General features: G+C 39.0%; 1 protein-coding gene across 1 annotated transcript in view; it reads left to right on the forward strand.

Moving 5' to 3' along the window:
* Positions 1-4,146: 4,146 nt before the first annotated feature.
* The window catches only part of LOC137284268 (RYamide receptor-like), a 31,314-nt gene continuing 14,096 nt past the window's right edge, over positions 4,147-21,364 (forward strand). Inside the window, exon 1 of the mRNA XM_067816015.1 lies at positions 4,147-5,003. Coding sequence (XP_067672116.1) covers positions 4,275-5,003 — 729 coding nt within the window. The 5' untranslated portion in view covers positions 4,147-4,274. The remainder of the gene's footprint in view (positions 5,004-21,364) is intronic.

Consider the following 21,364-nt stretch of genomic DNA (forward strand, 5'->3'; position numbering starts at 1 on the left):
CAACAGGAGGTGGTGATTAAGAATTGAAAACCTCTGGCCGAATAATAAGAAGAGGAGATTGTCCAAAATTTCGAGGAATATGTAATATATTCGACTCTTATTTCTGTATAACCTGTTTGAAAGAATTCCCCAGATCCCACAATTGTAAAGTGCATTGTACGATGTAATCTGGGTTTTTAAACGGTGTGGGCCTGAGTGTTTGATATGTCTGTCGAAATAAAGTTGCAAATCACAAGGGAGGAGTAGTTTACGTTGATTAAAATATTAGATGTTAATACATAATCACTGTCAAATAAATACCCTGAAGAACACCTTGAGGTACAAGCACTTACGAACTGCAAAATTAGTTCTCCATCTACAATAGATTACAAGCAACCACTGCGTGCAGATCGATGACGTTTTGATCACATTTTGATCATATCAATTACATGGGGACAGACATATCCAGTCAAATGACACCACAAATGTTACTGAAAGTTCGGAGATTTGAAACTTACATTCATCGTTGAGCATGTGATATTTCTTTACATTATTTAACAATTTGACAGTGTTAGGAAGTGTAATTATGTGGCGTTCTAATTCAGTCTCTAACATGTGCTGAAGTCTCATGAAAAGACATTTACCATTGCCGGAAATGTAATGCCTTCATGTCGACTAACTCTACACATTAATTCAGATCTGGTTAAACGTAACACGATCTGACTGATTATTAAGATTGGCGATCGAAATCAAAGAGATTATACGCATTGTCAAACGTTATCAAGGACTGTATCAGTACGATTCATATTGTTAGGTTGGTGATGAGGACATGCTGACCTATATGATCACAGGACCGACTGATGGAATTTCTGCTGGTTTTCCAAGTATGTAAAGAAGTATACCGTTTTCTCATCCATGAAGATCCATGTTAAATTTGGTCATTGTCGTCAGAGGCACCTAACGAGATCAGGTGGTTAGTCTCGCTGACTTGAATGACGAATGCAGTCGTATTAGACTAGGTCAGTTCTCGTGATGGAAACCACTGGTTTGTTTGGTCGATTATCCACAGACCGCCGAGGTTCTGTTCTCGTTCAGATACATATAGCTGTGTCATAGAAATCATAACTCCCTCTCAGAACCATATGACAGTTTATTTATATATGGACCAGATGTCTCACTCACTCACACACACACACGCACGCACGCACGCACAAACACGCACATACAAACATAACAAACACAAACACAAGAAAAAACCCAAAGAAACCACAAAAACCACAAAAAAAACCTCAAACAAACAAAAAAAACCCCAAAACAAACCAAACCAAACAACCTTACAAAACAAACAACAAAACAAAAAAAACCCCAAAACAAAGTAACAACAAAAAAGAAACATCAACAAAAAACAAGCAAAATAAAAAACAAAAAAACAAAAACAAACCAAAACTAAAACAAAAAAGACCAAAAATAGAACACCCTCCCGAAAAAGAACAAAAAACAAAACGCTCATACAAATATGACAAACAAACCCAAACCAAACCCGTGTGGCTGTTTTACATTTATTGTATTACCTGATGTCCGATATCCATGAAGCAATCATATAATCGAGATTTGATTACATACGTGGGTGAGGGAGTACTGCTGACTGAAGCCTTTTGCAGTAGAAGGGACGGGTGAATGCGAGGAAAAATAGGAGCACTAGATATCGCCTCTTAGGAATTATTATCTGGGAAATAGCAATGATTGATATGTAAGTAATAGCATCTGGCGTCGGCTCGCTACACAGTACAAATTCTTCTTATTTTTAGGGAAAGCTTTTTTTGTACGGTTACACTGTTATATTCCTCAGGTTCACTCGGATTATAACGTCACCGTCATGTAAAAGTTTGGGGCAAATGTTTATAGGTTATTTCGTAACTATTACAGATAGATAGATGCCTTAATATATATTTCACATAACCGAATGGTCAGTTTTGAAAACTGCAAATTATAGAGAGTAGGTTTGCTTGTATAAATGTATATCAACGTTGTTTGAGGAAGGAAGAGAGTGTTAAAATGATGATGATGATGATGAGGATGATGATGATGATGATAGTGATGACGACGACGACTGTGGCATCCGGTTTTTTGGTATTTCCAGTAACAACTGTACCAGTTTTGACTTTAGAAATGCGTTTAGTCGCCGGGGTCGGTGGGGTAGCCTTGGGGTTAAAGCATTCACTCGTTACGCCGGGTTCGAGTCCCTAAGTGGGGACAATAGGTGGTGATGTTCCCTGCCTCGATATTGTTTGAATATTGCTAAAAGCGGAACTCACCAAACATCCATAATGTCTAAGGGATGCAAAGAAATATTCTGAGTTATGATCCTTATCAGTGCCAGGATCATCTCAAGTTCGAATCCCAGACTAGCTATATACGATCCTTGTTCTGTCAGCACATTGCAGGCAACATGTAGGTTAATATCACTTGTAGTTCAATGTATTTTCCTCTACAAGGATATTTGGGATGTCCGCAAATGTCCCGTTCCATTGTAAGCATTTCATAAACATATCTGACAAATCTGATCATATCTGACATATCCGCATTTCATAAACATATCTGACACGAGCAGACACAGATTCCTTATTGTATCCAGTAAACACAGTCTGAAAATGCTACCAAATCATATCTCACGAGTTTATACCATGTTTCTAAGACCCTTATGTAGTGACATCTCTTTAACGGTATTTCACACAAGCTGAACAAGTTTTATCCAATGTGCGATTTTAAAAAAATAGCAAGAAATATATTCATAGACTTCCGTGACCCAATCTCATTTAAGAGCGTTTCTCAGTCGATCTCTTTGCAAAAAACCATGCAATTTATCCTGTATTGTTAATTCATATAATACTGTCCTGAGCGACCTTGCAATACATATATCCTAATCAGTATAAAAAAATATTGAGGCTAAAGCTATATAAATGTTTATATTCGTTTCAGTAACTTATGAAACGAATTTCTCCTAAAAAAATCCGGTTAGAACAGCTACGCTAAGCAATATTAACTCGCATGCTAGGTATTCCTGAATAAAATGCCGTTCTATTATAGGAATTCTCTCTTGGCGGAAGTCAGTAAACGGCCTCAAGGCAGAATTACTCATTACTAATCGTTATGCAAAATGCTACTCAATTGGCATTCTTTAATGGTAAACTACAAAGCCCCGGAATTAACTGATATAACCGGATCTAAAACAGACATCAAGAAGACTCTTATCGTCGGAGTGTCTGTGTCCGGAATTGATCTGAAGATGTTAGAAAGATGCTGAAGTGATTGCTACTAGTAACTTGTCCCTTCATAATTAGCTACAGAGAAACGACTCGAAGCCTTCAAATTGAATAATTGAACAGACAGGCTCCTGGCCAGATGCGAAGAAAGGGGCGGGCAGTAAATCAGCTCTAACCGTATTATCTAGCGGTGAATTAACATTGTGTAGCGTCCCAGTAAGGTGACAATGCCGTAGAGAAATGATCACATGAAAACGATCTATTCTAACTGTTTATGTTTGTAATAAAGCCATCCCAGTAATTGTAAGAAATAAAAGCGTAAATCACTTAATAAAGGTGAGTAATTCTAGATACAACACATCCCCACATTCATTCAGATGTACGTAGATTGGTGCTCATAATGTTACGGCTAAATAGCTGGAATATTGCTGAGCGCCGCGTTATACAACAAACCAACCAACCAACCAATTTTCAAATATATAACAAGTCAATATATGCCTTTCTGTCACAAGACGACGTCCCCTCCTGTGCGTGTCAACTTGATCTTCAAGGACTCATAAGTAATGAGTATACACATGTTATATCCACGTGCAACTATATGGGAAAATGGAGAAAGTTATAACATGCCTGTCATCGAACACGAGCAATCGATATTAACATAACCATATAACCCTGAACTCTAAATGGCTAGTATCAAATGGTACGTAAGCATACATACCAGGTGGGCTGACATACAAGCACCCATCCCCTACACTTAATTAACATTACCTTAAGGAGACTCTCTATCCTTCAGTCAGCGCACACGACCCCCGCTCATTTGGATACAATACAGAGGCTGATATTGATTGACACCAGTGAAAGGAAAGTCTTCACGCCGACAAGTAGCGCAACGGCCTCCGTATCTGATATGTAGCCACTGGATCCGTATTCCGCTTCATTTGCATTCCACATTTTAGTATGAGTACAAGAATATAGACAAGGGTCATCACATAGTTTCCAACTTTTAACAATGTGAGGATTTCAGTTTCGAAGATGGAAGTAAACTTAGGAAATAGTTCTTTGAGAATGAATGGTAATGGTACCAAGGAAGTGGTTGCTGGATTGGAAACCAGTGCCAGGGCCACGTTAATCTGTCTTTATAGCGTGGTCTGTGTAACTGCTGTCGTTGGAAATACAGCGGTGTGCTACTTGGTGTTTGTTCTGCGTCGAATGAGGACCGTCACCAACTTCTTTATAGCTAGTTTAGCTGTCAGCGATATGCTCATGGCGTTGCTCTGCATACCATTCACCTTTGTGGCCAATGTTCTTCTTGACCACTGGCCTTTCGGATACGCATTTTGTCCTCTTGTGACATACCTCCAGATGGTGGTAGTGTTTCAGAATGCATATACACTTTTATCCATGAGCATGGAGCGATATATTGCAATAATGTACCCCTTCAGACAGCGGCTTGGTAAAAGGAACTGTTTATACGTCATCGTAGCGTGTTGGGTGATGGCATTTTTTACGCCCTTGCCGACGGCGGTGACGTCCCACGTTGTCCCAAGTATCAGTAACGACTCCAATCAGACCCTGTATCTGTGCAGGGAAGAATGGACCGACACACAGAGGTTCTCCTACTCGCTCACTATCATGGTACTGCAATACTTTGTCCCACTTCTCGTGCTTCTGTACACGTACATTAGGATTGTCCACGTGGTGTGGCTCAAGGATATCCCGGCGCTCGAGTCAAGGGAAGGACTACAGGACCCTAGAAAGAAGGTAAGTTGTCTTTCACTTCGGGGATTGGCGTAACATTGTCGCGAAATTCTCCACAATGCTCCTCCAACGTTGAGTCCCGTAACAATGACAGATTCGCTTCTTGGTTCTAATTCCAAAATCCTTTTTATCATGATCGCTTCTTACACTCAAGGCCTCACGAAAGATTGCTAAAGATTTTTTTGAAAGATATGTAAAGTAAATAATTTATTTCCAAATAAATATGATGTGCGGTGATGTTCCCTATCATTTTTACCACACGTTCCTGAATTTTCAGGTGAATACCAGGTGCATTTCACGTGTGTAGCGTTTGCATATGTTTATGGCAGGTGCCACCAACGGGACAGAATGCACTCACCGTTTCTCGAACACTTGGTTTGACTGTTTTATAGTGATTCATAAACACGCATAGTAGTCACGATGCAGTCAGTACCGTAAACTGACTTTTCTTTAGCAGAAAGGGTTTTATCGCTTATTGTTTTCGCACTAGATTCATGCCTGCGGTTGTACATGAATCACATTAGGTTGTAGCTTAGTTTAGCTTCAGCTGATGGAAATGATATGATGCCCGCAGCGCCGTCAAACGTATACCGCTCAACCTGTTCATTTAACTTGATTCTATTCCAGCGTTATTACCTGAGTTTTTCTTTAGGAAACTAAATATCAATCGTTGAAAAATACCGAATCCGTGTATCTCAATTTAAATTCGCACTTGAGGGCACATTGTGTGTTCAGACCTTCGTGGCATCTTAGTCTTCGTTGTCTTGGTTTTGATGACGGTATAGAGTCAAGACAAAATCTGTGTTTCGTTTTAAAATACCACCTTTCTACTTGTTGGCATGGAAACATGCAAAAATATAAAATTATCTTATTGCAATTATGCTCATCTGAAAGCAGGGATTTTTAATAATTCATTACTTAGTTTAGAATGGTTAAATTAATGTCTTTGTTCTCACCGATGGTACTGTGGTACATACAGACCTATAGGCCTTAATTCAAATTAACGTTACTTTATATCGTTGTTTTAGTAATCAGTGCGTTACCACACAGGCCACAGCACGACTTTGTGGTGTGAAAGGATCAATTTCTCTCTCATTCCATATCCACGTTCCAGAACTCTATCTCTGACAATTGTATGATGGCTTCTCGATAGGCATTGACGTGCAGAGGGCGAGCATATAATGAATAGTCATGAAAATAATACTTTCCTTTCTTCAAACTGATTTTGCTTCTGTCGTGCTTTAAAACGAAATAAATCACCCAAAGGCGAAAATAAAAGACCCTGGTGACGCTTTGGTGAGATATTGACATATTATGAATGATCACTATTTTGTGAAAATGCATATGTCAGCGATCAATGAAGGATAATACAGACGCCTCCTCGGACATATTGACCAACAAATTTGCTTTGTATCTGATGAATCGTGGCCAGCAGAATTTCTCATGGTAGGCCACCTTTCCACAAATAGGATAATTGATGATTGATGCTCACATTACATTTCATAGGGGAGAGCAATAGGTAAGGGCTAAATTTCAACCGTAAGATATCAAAAACATGCAAAGTTATAACACATTCCCCAAACTAGTACTGAGTGATCCATATTTCCATTTCCATGTGTCCATTACATTACATTATTCTGTTTTCAAAACGGGACATAGGATACGTTCAACTCATATACCATAGATAAAAAAGTAAATTAAAAGCAACATTTTATTTCTTTAGTTGTTTTGCTGTTTCCATCAATAATCGATTTGAAGTTTCGATAAGATTACCGGTCCTCAGTACGGTTGCCCATTATTGCATTGTTTGGTCCAGTCATTAAAGAGTGCTAGCTGTTTATAATGGTTTTCTTCGAGGTGTGAAATCTTAATAACCTTGCAACCCTATAGTGACAGGTTCAAGAAAACATAACCAGTAAAATCGCCCCAATCGTTTCATATTTAAAACTATGCAAAAAGATTCAGAATGGCAATAACGTATTCTTATTATGATACAACAAGATGAATGAGATTTCAGCAAGGTTCAAGCAGTTCCTGCCCTTGACGTATAAATTTCACACCTTGAGACATTCGTGACCAAAGTAATGAAAAGTACAATGCCCTATTTTGATGTATAGATTTAAAAAGTTATGCCTTCGCGAAACGAATTCTGTCATATCACGAACTAATTCACAAACATACGCTTAGTATACCGCACACAGTAGACAGGACTCGTTTGCAGAAGTGTCTTAACTTTGCAATGATATTGTCTAGGACTGGCAAATAAAATCCTTTCCAGATTTATGGATAATGGATAATACGTAATCCTTTCTTCAAGAAATTCATGTGATTATTATGCATGTTTCATTTATATGTGCAATTATAGTGTTTTTACATATATGTTTTCCAATCAATTTCAGTACTTTAATTAACAGTGTGCGTCATCGTTGTCCCTTAAACTGTTTAGTGTTTATAGTGTTCGATCGTCACGCTGAAGACACGTGTGCAGCCCATTTCTGGTTTTACACGCCGTGGCATTGCGGGGATATTGTTAAAAGCGGCGTAAAACCCAACTCACTCATTATGGAACCGGGTAGGTCTACACGTTTGTGTAACTGGATTGCAATGGTAAAGAAATCAACCTGGTAAAGCAATCAAGCCCATTGCTTATGGGCCACACGAAACCATGATTTTGTACTTTATTCCGGCGGAGATACGAACATATATAATTCTAAGAATTTGGAATTTGAATCAAAAGGATGTACGACTGAATGAAATACGCCATGTTGTCAGATTTGGTTATAGTATTTGAATTATTATATGTAAATGATATATTGTTGCGTTTATGGAAAGGTACCCCTCACACTTAAACGCTTGAAACCATTACACAATTTAGGGTTATACTGACATTTATGCCTGTGCTGCAATGGATTTATTCAGTTGTGGTTGTAAGTCTATAAACATGTGTATAAAGTTATTTTTCACAAATTGTTGGCAAGAACAATCAGAGAATCGGTACATTATGGTTGCCGAGGTTTCATCTTCATTGCCAGATGATCCCCCATGGTTCTTTGGGGAAATAAGCACAGTATACTTTAGCATTAAAACTAGGGAGAACAGCATGGGGGTTTATGAGAACATACATCAGCATGGTGGCAAGTAATGATGGTGTCGCTTGATTCACGAACTGAGACCAATCTGACAATGTCCCGAATATAAACAACCTGCTAAAAATATTCACACAGCACTGGACTGTAAAAACACAATCCGATAGACTTTCGCTTGAAATGAAATAAAATTAAAGTCGAGTCATTCATGCTGCAACAGGCTAAATTACATTTCATGGTTCTTGGGATGAATTGATGAAAACACAATGAAATATGTTTGATGTCAGATATGTAACTTACATAGATGTAAAGGCATGGATGATAACAATCTGGTAACAAATAGCATCATTATCTTGTGTGACATCCTCGACCCTTACAAGCCTAGACATGACGCATTAATGAGGAAGTCATCTGATGATGACGTCATATGGTGTATTCAAGAATTTGTCCTCGCCAACTTATTCCTCAACCCGCCTCTCACCAGGCGCTTAAGGGAATCGGATGGTCAGACTCGCTGGCGATTTTTTATAAATTGCGTAGTTCGATCCTTATGGTGTAAATGACAAGATCATTTACAGACGGTTCTGTCGGTTAGAGGTGGGATGGGCTTTAAACTCTACACAAGGGCTATCATGTAAGTGTGTGCTTGAAACAATACAGAGCAGACAAAGGCATGTCTGACTTCGTCGGTATCGACGGGATACGTTCATACAGAACAATAATTTTCGACATGTTTTTGGCAAGCTGTAAAGACAGCAATGTTCAACATTAGACGTTCATTTTACTTTCAGCGACAAGTATTGGGCAGACCTCCAATGGCTTCAGTATAACAGTAATATATTAAGCTCCTTGAAAAAGCTTTTCAATCATTTCTATATTACAGCAAAATGCATTGGATCATTTGATGTAAGAGATAACTATCCCCAACTGCTCATGGCACTAGGGTGATGCCACTGCTACATTCATGTGTTTTGTAACATTGCACTCGGAGGAAGGCAATTTCAGAAAATTGTCTATTATTCATGAGAAAAGACCATGTTTTCTTCGAAAGTAACTACCTCATACCTCCTTTTTCAACGTCTCCAAATGAAAATACTTAGCGAGAGCTAGTAATAGATCCACGGCCGTGCAAATCATGAAACAGAATGATTGGTTTTTTCCTTCCACTTAGAACCATCCTTACGCACAGACAAAGAAGCCCGCATGCATCAGTTTTAAAGTGCCTAAGTGCTATTCTACAAGTAGAACCTACGGAACAATTTTGCACAACTCTGGACATATGTGTATTGCACGTTGTTAAGTCAATCGACACAACTGTTCTTGAACATACACCGACGGCAATAATACTAATCAAAACCTCATAACGCTTATGAAGATGGCCTACTTATACTAACGGTGGGTAATTACAAATATACGTGAGGGGAATTGCGTGATATTCTGTGGTTGTTCTAAAAGCCAGCCATTCTGAGACAGAATCTACAAAGTACCTCATGAATTTTCCTTTCATGTATGAGAATGAACAATAGGATTAGAGTTTAACTCTACTAACTGTTATGCTTCGTGGCAGGTCCCTGTTGTTCCGGGTTTTACTATTTCCCAGGAATACTACCTATACTGTTCAAAATAAGTAGGGATATTCTGAAAAAAATTGAAGTAATTAAAATTGGGGCTAATATATCCTATTACTAATAGGTCGGGACCTGTAATAGACAAGTTTAGAACTAGATGACACGGTGAATAGCGGTCTCCTGTACGCGCCATATCCACAAACGGTATGAAGAGATGTGTAGGGTCCATAAACTGAAAAGTCAATAACGTGTGAAACCTCCGCGATTGGCCAAACAAGCACGAATCCTCCTTGGCATACTCCTTATCAGCCGATCAAGCATGAATTGGGGTATGGCATTCCATTCCTCTTGCAGCGCTGCGCCGAGTTCTTGAACCGTAGCTGGTGGACGTTGACGCTGTCTCACACGTCTCCCGAGCATGTTCCAAACGTGTTCTATCGAGGGAAAGGTCGGGGCTGAGAGCCGGCCAGCGCAGGATAACGATGTCTTGCTCCTGCATGTAGTCGGTGACGATTCTGGCACGATGTGCTCGGGTGTTGTCAGCTTGGCGCGCAAAGGGGATAACAATGGCGTCAAGGATGTTGTCACGATAGTATTGGCCTGTGACTCTCCCTTGGACGATGTGAAGTGCTGTTCTGCCATTCACAGTGATTCCACCCCACACCATCACAGAACCACCACCAAATCGGTCATGTTGATGAACGTTGGTGTTAGCGTAACGCTCATCCTGTCGCCGCCAGACCCGAGAACGCCTATCCCGGAAGTCTATAGTGAACCTCGACTCATCAGAGAGCATAACCCTTGCCCATCGAAGATTTCCCCGGCTGCGATGTTGTTCACACCATTGACGTCTGTCTCTGATGCGTCTGGCCGTCAATACTGGCGTAACGTGCGGTCGACGAGTAATAATCCCACGTGCATGCAATCTGTTTCGAATCGTCTGAACCGAGACTCGAACTCCAGCTGCAGTTTCAAGATGGGAGGCGATCTGACGAGCTGTTTTGGTTCGATTCCGAAGAGCATAAGTTCTCACAAGTCTGTCTTGTGCCGCAGTTGTTGAGCTTGGGCGACCGGAACGAGGAAGATCATCGACATTTTGGGTTCGGCGATACCGGGCCCACAATCTACTGATGACAGATTGGGAAACATTTAGAGTTTGGGCGACTATTCTCTGTTTTGTTCCGATCTGTAACATGCCAACGGCCCTTAGACGTTCCGCTCGCCGCAGACGTCGCATTGTGTCGCAAAATTTAAGCAAAGACAATAATGTGTTGTAAAGACGACAAACAATCGTTTAAAGTCATCGGATGTTTTCTTGGGGTCACATTACTCAAGAAATGCATGCTGATGTAAAGTCTAAAATCACCGGTTGCACCCCTACCACGTGCAACACACTGTCATGTGACATGCACAGGTGACATGAGCTGAAATGAATGGGTATGTGGGCTTAAAACATAAGCACACACAATGAAGATGAAACTTCATATTTGTCACCATTTTCCACGATGTTATTCAAAATCATATTTCAGTATCCCCTACTTATTTTGAACAGTATATATGCTTGTCGTAAGAAGGATCATTTGATACTGTGCCATCCTACCGAGACAGGTTACCCGAAAACCTGGTGTCCTTATTGAGTTTAAGTGATACTTTTCACTGCAAGTTCAGTAGCGGTTCCCATAGCTGTATAAAGGAACTGCAACTTGTGTTTGCTTTATACAGGTTATTATGCAATTTATAACCTACCACACATATTATTTATATCAAGGTAGCAACTGGCACCTTGTTTCTGCTTTCTACAAACCTAAAACTTAAACAAACCTTAAACCTAGACTCGATGTGTTAACCTGACGTGTAAGGTTTGGGATATTTCTGCCACAGTAGAGCCAGTCTTTTTCATTATTAGGTCACTAAAACGTAAATTAAGCAAATATGATGCCGTGAACCAACTGCACAATGTAATTAATACATTAAATCAGCTTTCAAACGATGGGAAGAAACAGTAGAAAAGCTAGCAGAGGAAACGAATCCAGCTGTTGCGATGATTGCATCCATTGCGTAACTTGAATGAAAAAGTAAGGTGACATGCCTTATGCTTTCTCTTATCCAAGTGGCTATTGTTCATCTGTTAATTTTTAAAGATAATAACATGCTGAAATTGCTTTCGAAGGAAACGTATTGACACTTTTAAAAGTTAAATGAATCGTTTTTATTTCTGCTAGCAGTTGATTTCCTGCATTAACTTGAATCATTCCGCAATATTCTTTAACGCCTTAAACTTGATTTCTTTTGCTACACTTCCTATGGCAGCAGACACTGGCATTGAAATTTACCTTCCCACCACCAAAGATAAAACCAGTTCATCTAACACGAGCTAATGAGTACATTTCATTTTGCTTAAAACAGTTTTGCCTGCGAAAACCACGAAGTTTCAATCCTCCGACCATTTAGCAACTGGCATTTTAGTTATATTGTTATGAATACTTGAATAGTATGGGACTGATTTAACCGCTGTTCACGCATAACGATGATGGCGAGTTAACATGGCTTCACCTCTGGGTAGCATATTGAAATTTCTGAACGTTGTCCATCTTAATAATCGATTTCTTACCTTATCTGGAGACAGAATATTTCTTTCAATTTCTCAATATACTTAATGCCAATGACCTTTAAAACTGACTATTCTTCTTCTGTGTTTACATGAACTTTTCTATGTCAAATCAGATGGCATCTTAGAACAACAAGACTTAATCGGTTCAGTCATGTGAAATACACATGGACATGGTAAAATAACCGGCCGTATTGATAGTTTTAACTGATGCATTATAAGACGTTGTTGATGTTGTATCTGCCATTGTTACTGTGTTCGACTCAAACATTTCCGGCTTTGTCCATGACTTTGAGGTGATGCCAAATCCGATTTTGACACAAGAACAACACATGATCCGTTCAACATTCTTCTATAGAAGATTCTTCATAAAAGACAATATGCGAGCGTTAATGTTTAGAAATGATCACAAAATGTCAGTTAAGCATGTCAGTATTTCTCTCCCAATAGAGAAGCGTCAAAGTCATATCTCTACGTTTTAGGCTTTGTGTGCGCGAGTTGTGTTTTGAACTATTTTCCACGAGTGGACAGGAGGCCCAAATGATGATCATTTTCAATAATAATTCATCCCACGAGAACCGGTATCCAATCTGAGGACAATGACTATACAAGTCAGCCAAACCACTAAAAGGAATATTCAAGAAACTAAAGAAACCAAATGAAGCAAGCAAACAAGAGTGTCACGAGCACCTGCGGCATTCATGTGCAGTGCCAATAACTATAAGGGCAAACGTCAGCCAAACCACAGAACTACGAAAAAAACCCAGAAGGAAGCAAAACAGCATTTTCACGTGCAAGCTCTTGACAATTACATGCAATGACAATACCTATACAAGGCAAATGTCAACTTGCTACACATTTAACAAGTTATTGAAAGTTTGAAAATGGCCAGAGAAGAGCATCAATCGCTATAACTCTATAAGACGTCCTGAACCAGGGGAGTTAAAGTTTCTACATGCATGTCTTGTAAACGTTCATGATTTGTTTAAGGGATTGTACGCATGTGTCCTTGAAGTAGCAGAAGGTCGCCATACTTGCATCGGTATCACAGGTATGTCACCAATAGTACCTGTTTCAAATGGGTGTGGGACCAAACAATCGGAAACTGAATTATACCCAGAAGACTGATATTTAGTGTACTGAGACGTTTGTGTTGGAACAATACCCTTCAGTCTTGGACTCGAAGAAACTGGGGACTGGGCTGGCTCAGAAATGAAAAACGACTTTTGTCTCTAACGAGTGCCTGCCGATGTCAAGAATGAACGTTTTGCACCGAACTGCGTTCGACAGGTCGAGAGAATCGGTGTCGAAAGTGTGATGTGTGGAGAAACTATCCTCCATAAAGAGATGTCACTCGGTGCTTTAATCTGACTCCAAGTCGTTGCATCGACCACATTCTTCCGAATATCAAACGACAGAGGGAGTTGTTTCAGCTGCTCGTGTCACGATTGACTTCCTTTTTAATTTAAATGTCAGTGATAACAGCATGCGGTGGTCAAATCTGGTGCTGATCGGGACGCACCCACAATCAGCATTAGTATTATGAAAAATATGTCACTATTATTTTGCTAAATTTACTCAAACAGATGATACGGCGCGAGCTCATAACTGAATACATGTTTTAAAGGTAAGCTATGATATTTTCAAGAGTGTTTTTGAATATTTACAAGACTTCCACGCAAGTGTATTTCCTGAAGATGAATGCACATTGAAAGATTCATCTCGGTCCTCTAACAACTTAATATTAGATATCTTTTTGCTGTTAGAAGGGTTAACTCTATTCACGTTTGTGAAGTTAGAACAGTTAATCCTCTCCACATTTTAATATGACGTCTCTATTTTGTATGACCAGAAAAAATGTGACATTATGGAGCCAAGGAACCCTTAGCATACCTAGACCTCTAAATTGGACCTGAAAATATGTACACTGTCAGAGACCGGAGCTGCTTGCATGTCATGCTTGCAATTTCGAATGATCATTTCGTTTGATATATTCATTTTGGAGAGAATATACTTGAACCAAGTGGATTTTTAAGTATTTCAGTGCCTCTAGGTGGATGTTTCAATTTGAACAGCAGAGTCTAGTTTTTTTCATAAGCATGCCAAATAGTCATGGTTTTACTGAAAACTGCACGTCGACCGAGTCTCCTGCATTCTTAAGATTTTGGCTGATGATTGTTAAAATATACTACTGATTTCATTACGGGACTTAGGTTTAGAACAGCATTCCAGTCATTCCAGGGTGTGTCAGATTTATGTCAGAGGAAATCTTTAGATGATGTGGTTTCATAGAAGTGAGAAAAAAACGTCTAGATAATGTATGTCAGGTGTTGTACATCGTTTGTTGTCGTTATGATGACAAGGCATATGTTATCTTAGGTTTTACCTTTTAGTTCTTTTACGTTCACAGTGTACATTTGAAGCTAACGCTCTCTTTGTATGAGTATTTCTGTGGAATGTTATAGTTGGAATCTTCAGCAATTCGAACGTGTGTTTTTGTTTGTGTAAGGCTAATAGAAGAAATGTTTCATCTATATTACTGTAGCAAATGATTGGGTCTAGAGAGGATAATCCAGTGATTGATATCACGAGCATCAACTGGGAGATATGCTGACCCTGGCCTTCCAAATAACAAGCATGAATTCTTTGGATATATAATCTCACTGGAAGCTCTTGGATGAGTGAAGAGTCCCAATTATTTTGTGAAATATCCTAGGTTCATTCCCAGTGCATTTACGATTTGATTGAATGGTTACATGTGGCAATATTAGCTATTGACAGTTTGGTTGATTATGACAAATGTGCCTTTTGGTGGCTCTTTGAGATTGATGGAATTGCTGCGGTGAATGTTGCAGCAAAAATGTCGCATACCTTAAAGCATCTCTCCCACGGAGGGGTGTTGGTTTGTTGTTTAACACCGCACTCAGAAATGTTCTAGCTATATGGGAACATATGAAAAGCCAGATTTGTACGCTCCGAAACGTTGTGTTATCCACAATAAAGAAGCTGACATCCATAAATCTGGCTTTTCTTATGTTTTCCACTTCTAAATGCTTTTCAGAAACTTACATGGGAACAGTCTCTAAATATTCGCGATTGGGCCAGACATTCCAGTGATCAACAGCATGAACATCGATCCACGCAATTATGTTACGCCATGTCATGTGTCAACTTTTTACGACAAACATGGGTTGCCAGATCTCGAATCTGCACGGGTACCCATGGTGGGAAGAATCAGTAGGGCAGCTGGGAGAGGAAACGAACCGGACCATTACGAACGCTTTACCTATCACGTTACCTCCATCAGTCTATAAGGAGGAAGGTGCGATGTCCATATGTCCATGCAATGTCCATATGTCCATGCAATGTCCATATGTCCATGCAATGTCCATATCTAAGTGGCAGATGTTCATCTGTACATATTTAATGATGGCTTGTTGAAACTGTTCTCTAAGGAAGCAGACTATTGAACTTTCTAAAATTTAAAAGAAAGGTATTGATTTCCTTCATTATCTCGAAGCATTACTTTTCGTTTCTTTCCGCAATATTCTTAAATGTCATTGATCTGTAAACTCCATTTCTTTTGACGTAATTGATTCAGATAGCAGGAAACACAGGGATTAAATTTTATCTTACCGCCATAAATGAAAAATCACTCCATTAAACGAGAGATAATGAGTACTTCTCATGTTGCCTACGAAAACCGGACCATGAACTCTCAATCCACAGACCTTTTACCAGCTGACATTTGAGTTATATTGTCACGAATACTTGAATAATATGTAACCGAACTGATTGCTGTTCACACCTAAGGAGACAGCACATTAAAACTGTTTAACCTCTTCCAGTTGCAGCAGAATATTTCTGAACGTTATCCTTTTTAATAATTCAGTTGTTGCCATATTTAGAGGAAGAATATTTCTTCCAAGTTCTCAATTTACTTTAATTCCAATGATATTTGAAACTGACTACTTTTCATTTTCGTCTTTAAATGAACTCGAATCAAGTGACATCTTAGAACAACATGACTTAATGTGTTGTGTCATGTACCACACACATTGTGGTAAAATAACTGATTGTATTGATTTAACTGATGCATTGTTGTTGACTTATTTTCCATTGTTCCTGAGTCTTCGGCAAATGAGGTTTCTGCCTTGTTCATGACTTTCCACATTTCATACATTTCACAGTCACGTTAAGGACAATAACCTTGTGTTCACAGCGTCCATTCTTAAGGCAAAGTATGTCGTAGTTTGGACGCAAGTGGGTTTATGACGCTGAGAAACAAGTTGTCTTTTTGCTGAAATATTCACAGCAGCATTTCCATCAATGTCAAAGAACCATCAAAAGGCAAATACGTTCTAATGTACCAAACTATCGCTACATGTAACTGTTAAATCACTCGTAAAGCACTAGGGATGAATCAACATCTTTTCGTGAAATAATTAGGACGAGTTAGGCCCCTCACTCATCCAGACCAATAGCACACTTGACATCCCTGGGGGTTTCAGTAAGATCATATGTCCCCAAGAATTTATAATTGTTATTTGGGTGGCCAGGGCCGGTATCCCAGTTGATGCTCATACTGCCAATCACTGAATTATCTTTTCCAGGCCCCATTATTCACTACAGTAAAATGGTTGGTATATTTCTTTCTACGGCGTTAAACAAACTAAGACAACAAACAATGAAAAAAAAGCACATTTAAGAATTGCTAATACTCAAACAAAGACAGCAGTAATTTCTAATGTAAACAGTGGACGCAAAGGAACTGGGAGGGTTAAAGTTAAAGTCGCATACGAGTTTTTTACATGTAAAACAGTTTCAGTTACATCTATCATTTTCTTCCACATGACCTCGGGATTTCCCCCAACACTGACCCGACGCCCCCTGACATGACTGGAATACTGTTCTAAACCCAACTCATTAAATGAAGCTGGTACCCTCAGCAAAAGTATATTTGAAAACACGTTAGTCAAAGTCTTAAGAATACACGGTGCTCGGTCGAAGTGCAGTCTTCAGTGAAATCAGGTCGTATAACTGTTAATTAATTAACATAATTAATGGAAGGGGCCCGAAATATCACTGTTAGGGCAGATAACATATGGATATTTGGTCTCTGGTTGGGGGAGACGAATGTATTACATTCGGTCTGAAGCATATAGACTATTTGTAAGGTTTATGAAGAAACCTAGAGTGTGTTTCCCAAACTTTCACCAGATTCCTTGATCTCTTGCAATCCACTTGGTTCAAGAATATTCCAACATAAACCATGTGATCTCCAAAACCTCTTTTGGCGATGAACGTATCAAACGAAGTGAAAATCTGAAATTGGACGAGTTACACGCAAGAGGTTCCGCTCTCTGACAGTGTACACAGTTTCACGTCCAATTAAAAGGTATGGGTATGTATGAGTTTTTTGGGTCCGTAAAAAATATTTTTTCTCGGGCTTCAGAATTAGAGACATCATGCCAAAACGTGAAGAGGTTGAACTGTTCTAACTTCAAGAAAGAATTTTAACTTTGAACTTAGAGGAACGAAATCATCACTCCATATGCCTTAATCACCGGGACATACGATTGCATGGAACTCCTAAAAGCATTATAGTCCAGCTTTGAAGGATGTGTTCAATTAAATGTGCTCATGTCATATAATCTGTTTGATAGAAGATTTTTTTCGCATGGTGATAGTCACATATTATTCTGTAAGCATAGTAGCAGTGCTGATTATTCTGTGACAAGATCGACCAGGAGCGTTCCGATCAGTTCCAGCTGTGACCGCATCACTTCTTCACTACCGCGGGAAGTCATTGACATTCGAATTAGAAAGGAAGTTAATAGTGACAAGAGCAGCTGAAACAGCTCCGTCTGTCGTTTGATATTCGGAAAAATGTGGTCGATGGACCGCCTATGGGTCAGATTAAAGCACCAAGTGACATCTCTGTGGAAGATAGTTTTCTCCCCATATCACACTTTCGAAACCGAACCAGTCGACCTGTCAGTTCAGTGCAAAACGTTCATTCTTGACATCGGCAGGCACTCGTTAAAGACAAAAGTCGTTTTTCATTTCTGAGCCAGCCCCGTCGTCAGTTTCTCCGAGTCCAAGACTGAAGGGTATTCTTCCAACGCAAACCTATCAATACATGTATGCTAAATACCCGTCTTTACCAGTCTGCTGGGTCTAATTCGATTCCCGATTTGTTTGGTCCGGTACCATTTTGGTTGAGGCACTCTTGGTGGACATGACATGCTTGTAGCGCCCAAGAAAGACGTGCTGCAGCGATGGCGACTCTTGGTATACTTTTTCAAGGACGATTACGTGGAGTTCCATGAACGAGACATCTCCACTGAAAAGACATGCAAGTAGAAATTTGAACTCTCCAGCTTCAAGACTTCCTTTGGCGATGTTGCTATTGGCGCTCAGCCAGGGCATTTTATCACTTCCAACAAGTTGACAAATATGTAACAAAATGTTTGTTGACATTTGGCTTCTATAGTTTTTTTCATATAACTGTCACAACCTTCACGTGAAAATCCTGTTTGGTGGCTTCTTTTGGTTCATGTACGTCTTAGTGTTTTGAGTGACGTCAGGCATTAAAGGTTATTGCCACTGCAGATGACTGACGCAACTTGCATGTACATCCACGCAACTAAGATGAATATTTAAAAAAAATACAGAAACCAAAAGAAACACGCTGACCATTTTACAGAGATCATGACATCTACCCACCTAGTAAGTATTCTATTGTTGTGTTTTTATTTCAATATATTTAGTGGACATCGGTACTCGCCATGGGCTGTCTTGGTTGTCATATTTCAGATTTTCTACAACTGTACAGTTTCATACATACTCAGGTGGCTAAGGTTAAACACGTGTTAGCGATTTTTCAAAATCGTAGGATGCCGTCTGTATTATATTTTATTCAGTTTCGTACGTATCCATATTTAGTATACATGCATGTCCTTTAAAAGACAATTAGTTATCGATAAACACTTAAGTTTGTCACATACCCCAGGAGTCACGATAACACGATAACATCAACAGAAACTAGATGAGCGTAGGATCGATTACTACTGATTATTTTTTCATTTGATGACTATGTGAAAGGCTTCGCTGGATGGAATAACAAATATTGCACTCTACAAGGTTCACAAAGAGGTAAGAATATTTCAATGGCAATTACCACGGCATTCATAGTGGATACAATGAGAAGATATAAAGACATACGTACTTTTCAGTCAAGAAGTGACTCTCCGAAACGCACTTGAATTAATATTCTGATGAGTGTCATAGTGAATATTCGAATTCACGATCATCGCGACAAACTAACGAGATATAAATAGCACTAACCATGTTCAAAACATGCGTATATTGGCGTACTGAGAGTCTGGAGCTGTACATTTGCACGGTTGCAACGAAATCTCAGTAATCCGCAAAAGTAAATTTTGGCCGATCTTGTTCTGCGTTCTTAGGTGTCTATCTTGTTCTGAGTCTTTACATTTATACATGTCACGTTACAAACTGGTTGAGATTAATAATGGTTCCAGGTTCTAAGGTCAGCATAAACTGTATTTTGATTGTTTGATTGTTGGAATATCAGGTGAGCAGATTCTTCCCCGATGTCATAATAATTTCAGCATCATCGACTGTACTTCAAACTGAAGGTGTAATTCGAATTTTAGAATCTCTGACAAACTGATTAATATCAGACATCTAATTTTATGTCTTAGTTGGAACATAATATTATACTAATCGTGTAGTGGACAAACATTTCCGTCCTTACTGTCAACGCTCATTATATGTATCGTAGTTGATATATCTGTTAAACCTATGGGTATAACAATTCATGCATGAGCCGTTATGTTATAAGATAATATATTTCTTGTTTTGTACTATGAACACACAATGACACGAAACGTGTATTGGGCATACATTTACGCCCTTCCAAGGAATGTTCATTAATATATCATAATAAGCATATCTGGCAGACGTATTGATGTAGCAATCCACGGGCTGTGTTTCCCGCTTGCGTATGATAATATATTTCTTGTTCTGTACAACGGTCAGAGAGATGTCAATACCATTTGTAAATTCAATGATTACAATTACAACAGATCCATAAAAATACATTATATAACAAAAAAGGGATTTTTGTGTGGCATTGGGTATAGATCTTAAAATCACAACTAAGTGGTTTAATAAAAAGTTATATTACGCGATATTGACAAATTACACATAAAGACATTCTGTTGTTTTTACAGTATATGTTGTGTTGTTAGTAGTGTCCAGAAACGAAACATTCAGGAACGGGGACACAGCAAATCGTTTGATTTCCCGTGTTATTGACAAATTACAAAAGTAAAGACAGGCTGCGTAAATATCGTTAGAGTATAAGATAGCATTCTTAAGTCACAAAGGACACAGAGATCCCTTATCATTGAGGACAATACAACACTTGAAGCAAATCCATTAACGAGATATAATGCCTCTATCATTCTGGAAAAAGTGTCTATTGCAAATAATGGAATTGGGTATTGAAATCACCACCGAACGTTAATAAATCGTTTATTTTATTGATAAATTACAATCATAGAGACAGGCTTTTACACCTTAACACATATATATTGACGTATCGTCATGTTGTCAACGGAGCAGAAATACTTCATGGAATACGGGAACTATTGGAACCCTCGAGTCTCATCCGACTGATCAAATATGAACAGAGGTATTCGTTTCATAATCAGTTTACTGATCTGATACTTTGTATCTCGTGTTTAGTTAATGTTGATTCGATTGCTTGAATAATACCATGACACCAAGCTCGGCGTCTTCAAACACTGAACACAGTTTCAAGGTGTGACAGTTTATAGTTTTAAGGGCAGAACAAGTGCAGGTAAACCATGTCTCCAATCATAATAGATGCCCTGAATATTGATATTAAACTCTAACTGAAATCCTTTGAAAATGCAAATGCATTTCATGGTCAAAACCCGTGAACAACCGGGCTAGAATTGGTCTTCTGAAACCAATACTTATCGTAACTTTCGACTAACGGGATCGAGTGGCCAGGCCAGCAATGTTCCAGTTATATGGCGGCGGTCT

Source organism: Haliotis asinina, chromosome 5 (genome assembly GCF_037392515.1).
Source record: "Haliotis asinina isolate JCU_RB_2024 chromosome 5, JCU_Hal_asi_v2, whole genome shotgun sequence".
NCBI classification, from domain to species: Eukaryota; Metazoa; Mollusca; class Gastropoda; order Lepetellida; family Haliotidae; genus Haliotis; species Haliotis asinina.